Genomic DNA, 5,650 nt, shown 5'->3' on the forward strand with positions numbered 1-5,650 from the left:
GCTCGAAGGCTTATAGGCTGAGGGACGGTACCTGTTTAATTGGACCTTATACAGCTGCAGAGTATATGGTCTCATTAGGGCAGCCCACCTGATTTGCTGAGTCACCTGGTTAGCAACACAATTGGTCAAGTTACATCATTAGCCATATATTTGATGGGTCAACTAGAATCATGCCAACCCAGGTTGTTAGGCATAAAGAAAGATTCTTCAGTCTAAGTTTCACCCTTTGTCTGGATTACATCTAACTTTGGGACACTTCTTGATGGGCCAGGTTGGCCGAAACACCTGTCTGGACTTAGACTCTGAAACCCTGTTGGACTCAGTCTTGCCAGGAAACATCTGGATTTAGAACCAATGCTTGTAAAAGTGCTTAGGTTAGAGATTTATCTTTATTATTTTATCCTTGCTGTTCACTGCTATTTTATTGTATATTTATGCTTTAATTAACTTTAATTATAATTTGTGATGTTCTTGGGTTTTGGCCACACTGGCTCCAGCTACCAGTATAACTATTTTCTGACACTCACCTTGTAAGTGTTCTACCTTGCGGAGTTGACTTCCTGTTCTTAGACCTGGGAGGGCTAGAGGCTTAGTCCCTTGGTCTCTGGCTGACAGAGTAAGGAGGAGACTGGTTGTAGCATTCCTTGGGGTGTGAGGATTCACACTTCAGCTCTTTGGGTTTTGCCTTGCCCAACCCATCACCCTTAATGAGGGCTTTGGCTTTAAAGTCCTTTGACACATGCTAATAAACACAATACAATTGGCAGGCATCTAGCATTTAGTATGCAAAGTGGCACCAGGTTTTTGGTTTGGTTGAGAATGGGAGAAAGATCAACAGATTACCTGAAATGGACAGTGTTTCATTTCAAAAGATCTTGTCTCACCCCCATCATAACCCCACCCCTATATATTTGAAGACAGAATATTTAAGCAAATATTTTAAGCAGAAGAGATTACACAGTAGAAAGCCAAACTATTCCCTTCTCTTAAATAGAGGCTTTGTTAAACTTCCATTGGTTTCCTATTTCCAAACGGAAAAGTTTTCCCTGCTTGCTTCCCTGAGTGACATGTGGATTTGCGTGTTTCCACTGAATACTGCAGGGTTTACACAGATCATGAGCACATAACCTTCACACTTATTATTTACCCTGATGGTTAAACACACATCCCTCAATGAAGGTTCCAAGCAGCCTCTTTTCATGTCATGTAGGGACATGTTAGCATCAGCTGAAACATTTTAATATTTGCATCACCGCACAGCTCACTCTAAATTATCCCTCTCCTGTGCAGCATATCTGAACACACACAGTTCCAAAAACAGAAGCTGCAGTTTATCTCCAGAAAAATGCACTGCTGGAAGTACAAAGACACCAGTGAAAAGGATTCTCAAATTCCAGTTATCTTAAAGAAATAGCATTTACACTACCACAAGTATGAATGAGAAAAGCAAACTTTAAATGTTATCTAGTGTATTAATTTTTATAATAGGTGCAATTTGTATACAAGTTTAAAGCTACAGGTAGGAGTCTGTTTACAGACTTCAGTGCCAGAGAAAGAGAGAAAAAGAATAAACAGCCAAGCAGCCGTAGTACACTGAGATATTAATAGGCTAATATACAATCTAGTGAATGAGAGGCCTTTTCCTTTAGTAACAAATCCATGACTTAAAACATGTATATTCCTAATAATCCAGGAACTGAAAAACATTCAAAGCCTTGACCAAGAGTTAAAAAAACACAACCCCCCCCCCCACAACTTCTCCCCTTGTTTGGATTCATTAATTGCCATGAAAAGACTTTACCACTCTGAATTTATATCAGAGACATCAACTTAAAAGGGAAACTCAACAGAACAAGACCTGAAAGGGGACAATATAAAAGTGACGAAAAGGCCCTCCAAGACACATTTCACTGATCTGGGAAGGACTGAATAGGGAGAATGAAGAGCATGCACAGCCAGGAAGAGTCCAAAAACAGCAGATGCTTCATCATCCCAGTGGATCCCCATCTGTCTGAGAGTTCTATCAGCTGAAGGAGGATGGTTCTGAATTCCCATTGGTTGCAGGTTCTTCCTTTTCACCTTCCTCCTGTGCAGACTCACTTGTCACAAGATGCTATTTTGATAAAGGCAAAGAAAGTAAAGTTAAAACTGTACAGTTTCTTCATAAGAAATGTCTCATGTTTGGGTTGCAAGATAGTGAGAGACTTTTCCCTCTCCCTTTGTTAGATGTTTCTTCTCGATAAAGTGGCTGTTCCATTTTGAAATTCAGAACAGCCAACAGATCATGGAAAGATGTTTTTCTCGGCTCCTGTTTGAAACCAATGGCCATAGGAATGCCATCAGCCTTCATTCAGGGCCTGCAGAATGGATTAGGAATGGTTCCAAACAGAATACTGGTTGCAAGGCTGGAAAGGGGCCTGCAGAATGGATTAGGAATGGTTCTGTTTGGAATACTGGTTGCAAGGCTGGAATGCACTGGAAACAGCATGGAAGAGTTTTCACTGCATGTATAGAGAAGCAAGGCAAAGTCCTCTTTAGAAAGCAGAAGGGTGGGGGAATGCAAGGAGGGAAAGGTGCAAACTCTTATCTCAATATACACCTGACCACTGTTCCCTCTAAGCTGAGTTAGTGTGAGCTAGCTCACAGTTTTTGACAGAAGGGTGGGGGAATGCAAGGAGGGAAAGGTGCAAACTCTTATCTCAATATACACCTGACCCAAATGAAATAAACCAATAAACAAAACAGTGACAAAGAAAACACTTTAAAAAGAGACAGAGGAGCTGAGAATGTTTTCTGAGCTCTAATACTGGAGATTTAAATAGACCCCAGCCACCTGCCAACTATTAGCCCTCCTCCCATTTTCACATTAATGCGCCAGGCCAGCTGTGCAGTGCTGTACACAGAGGAGGAAGATCCTTTTCCTAAACCCTCCCCCAATACATACAATGAGCAGATGGCTAATCCCTTCAACAAATAAACACTGGCTACCTCATTTTTAGTGGCTAGCCTGCATACTTAAGGCTGCCATGTCCAAAGACAATCTTTGTGGAATAGGCAAATTCAGTGGGCTCTAGCAAACACAGATGTAAACCAAACATTCATTAGAGCAACTCCTCTCATATCAAGGCCCTAGATGAATTCTCCAAGTCCAGATCAGTACCTCTAAGAGCAGTTCTGGTGGAGACTCCAGGGCAGACGTCTTTCTGGAAAAGCTCCCTCTGACTGGTTGTGACACCTGGTTCAACAGCCCTTGCTGAAAAGACTCTTCTCTTGAATTGATGTGTTTGGGGGTCTCAGCAACATTTTTGTTCAGCTGGTTCTCAATGGCAGCAGAAGCATCAGAAAGCAGAGGGGAAGGGGGGCACTGCATGCCATCTCCAACAACATCCAAGTCCTATCAAAGACAAAGCCAGAGAAACTTGACTGAGGAGCAGAGAGGATGCTCAGGAGTTTTCCTGTGGGTACAGACTAAATATTTCACAGCTTCTTCAAATGGAGAGAGGAAAGAAACCAAGCAAACCCAGCATGTACAAAAATATTAGAGTAATATTCTCTTCCATTAAGTTTAATGTCACTGTAATGTTGAAATTGGCTTTCTTTGGGGGTGGGGAGGAGTAAACCCCATATGGATGCAGCTGGGCTGCAAACCAGGGAATAGCTACAATAACATATGGGCAAAAGGATCCTTCATGATTACACTGATTATCAAAGCTCTACAAAAACGTCTATAACATCTTAAAATAAACCCTATACTCTATTGATAGCTTTTGTTATTTTAGAAGGAAAGGTGTAAATGTTATTTTGTGGATAGGTGGGCCTATTATCATTTACAAGAGCATATTTTTCTGAGGAAAATCAGAACATGGGGGAGGGAGGGAGAAAGGTACTTGCAATTCTGGAACACCCAGTTTGTTAATATAAGATCCTGGAAGCTAACTAGCTGCTTCTCTGACTGGATTCTGCTTCGTCAACCCAAAAGCCTTTCAGCAAAAATGCACATTCCACAAAACGATCCCTATGTCAAGAGCACAAGTGCTCCTTTACTCAGAAGTTCTCATACAGACAGATGGCAAATGGCACATTTACCTGCAAAGGCCGGCACGAAAGTTCCTGGACCTTTGCAACTGAAAACCTGCATAACCCAGAAAGCAGCAGGGATTGTGCCCCAGAATTCTTCTTGGAAATGCTATCACAGACCAGTGCAGAAGTTCTTCTGCCACCTAGAGATTATGTCCCTGTTTACAGCCACCTGCTGAGCCCACCACCCCAGAACAAATTATGCTTGAGAAATCAGTGCTCATTATACCCAAGTTGAACAGTGTGCCAGATCTTTAACCCCATCTCTGTACAGCAGGATTTGTGCTACAGGATTTGGGGGAGGAGAAAAGAGGAGAGGTACAGACTGGCAGCATTCAACTTCACCCAGGCATATGTTCCCCAGGGATTTCTGTATAATTCAGAAAAAAACTGATACTTTTGATAATTTTCAGAACTGCTTTCAGGGTTCTTTTTTAGGAGTCAAATCTCTCAAAGTCCGGCTGCAATATTTGCAATGTTTTTAATAAAGGATTTGAAAGTACACAGACTCAACATATATACAGGCCACTCCAGTAATCTAGGGATTATAACCTCTACTACACATCCTTTAAGGGCTAGGGAGAAAAAGCTGCTTTTTAAATGAGCTCCTAAATGCAGATTTGAATGGTCTGATCTTTCAAAAGACCCAGTGAAACAGGGTAGTACAAGTAACTGTTGTTCATTTAGTTGTCTTCTGTACAGGCACACATTGGGACTGTGAATGCACAGGCCTGCTACGGGAGATTACTTTCTAGCTTCTGTAGACTGGAAAGGCGCCCCTCCCTCTTGGTGGCTGCATTTTCCCACCAAAACTATTATACACTGAGCAAGAGAGGTGCCATTTTCCCTCAGTTTTCCTGAGCCACTGGAGCCCCTGTAAAAGAAAAAAAAACCCCTAATACCTCAGAAAGCTCAGAGCAGGCAGGAAGGAGGGGATGTGTGCCTACACAGAAGACAACGTCATGAACCACAGTTGTGGGTTAAGCACAACTCTGTTTTCATCTTTGGTCTTCTGTGCAGCCCCACATTGGGAGAGTACCAAGCTACTCACCAGGATGTGGGTTTGAGTCTCTCAATCAGAGAGAGAATGCAGGACAGCTGTCCCAGCTGGTGAGTCTTGTCTTGCATCTGTGTGCACAGCATAGTGACATGTGTAATAGGGGAAAACCAAGTCACATCTTTACAGGCCTTGTATAGATAAAGACCATGAAGGAAGGCTACTGAAGAAGCATGAGACCTGGTGGAATGAGCTCTTGACAGGGGACAGGAAATGCGTGTTCGTAACAAAGTTGAGTAGTCTGAACGATCCAGGAAGACATTTGTGATGATGCAGCTTAATGCTTATGTGGTCCAACAAAGCAAACAAACAAATTGTGCTCCTGTCAGAAGGGACATGTCCATTATAAATAGAACAATAAAAGCCCTTTTAGCATCTAACCCACATGAGACCTGTTCTGCTGGAGACAAAGGATTAGGAAAAAATACTGGTACTGTGACTGCCTGAACCAGGAGAAACTTCAAAATGACCTTAGGTAGGAAGTCAAAACTAGGACATAGCACCACCTTGTAGGGA

General features: G+C 42.3%; 1 protein-coding gene across 3 annotated transcripts in view; it reads right to left on the reverse strand.

Annotated features, from left to right (window-relative positions):
* Positions 1–1,470: 1,470 nt before the first annotated feature.
* The window catches only part of KANSL2 (KAT8 regulatory NSL complex subunit 2), a 26,602-nt gene continuing 22,422 nt past the window's right edge, over positions 1,471–5,650 (reverse strand). For all 3 annotated transcript variants that reach the window (XM_015423684.1, XM_015423685.1, XM_015423683.1), the window contains exons 9-10: positions 3,161–3,394; positions 1,471–2,113 (exon numbers count right to left, since the gene is read on the reverse strand). In XM_015423684.1, coding sequence (XP_015279170.1) covers positions 2,024–2,113; positions 3,161–3,394 — 324 coding nt within the window. In that variant the 3' untranslated portion in view covers positions 1,471–2,023. The remainder of the gene's footprint in view (positions 2,114–3,160; positions 3,395–5,650) is intronic.

This window comes from Gekko japonicus, unplaced genomic scaffold (assembly GCF_001447785.1).
Source record: "Gekko japonicus isolate JY-2015 unplaced genomic scaffold, Gekko_japonicus_V1.1 scaffold33, whole genome shotgun sequence".
Taxonomy (NCBI): domain Eukaryota; kingdom Metazoa; phylum Chordata; class Lepidosauria; order Squamata; family Gekkonidae; genus Gekko; species Gekko japonicus.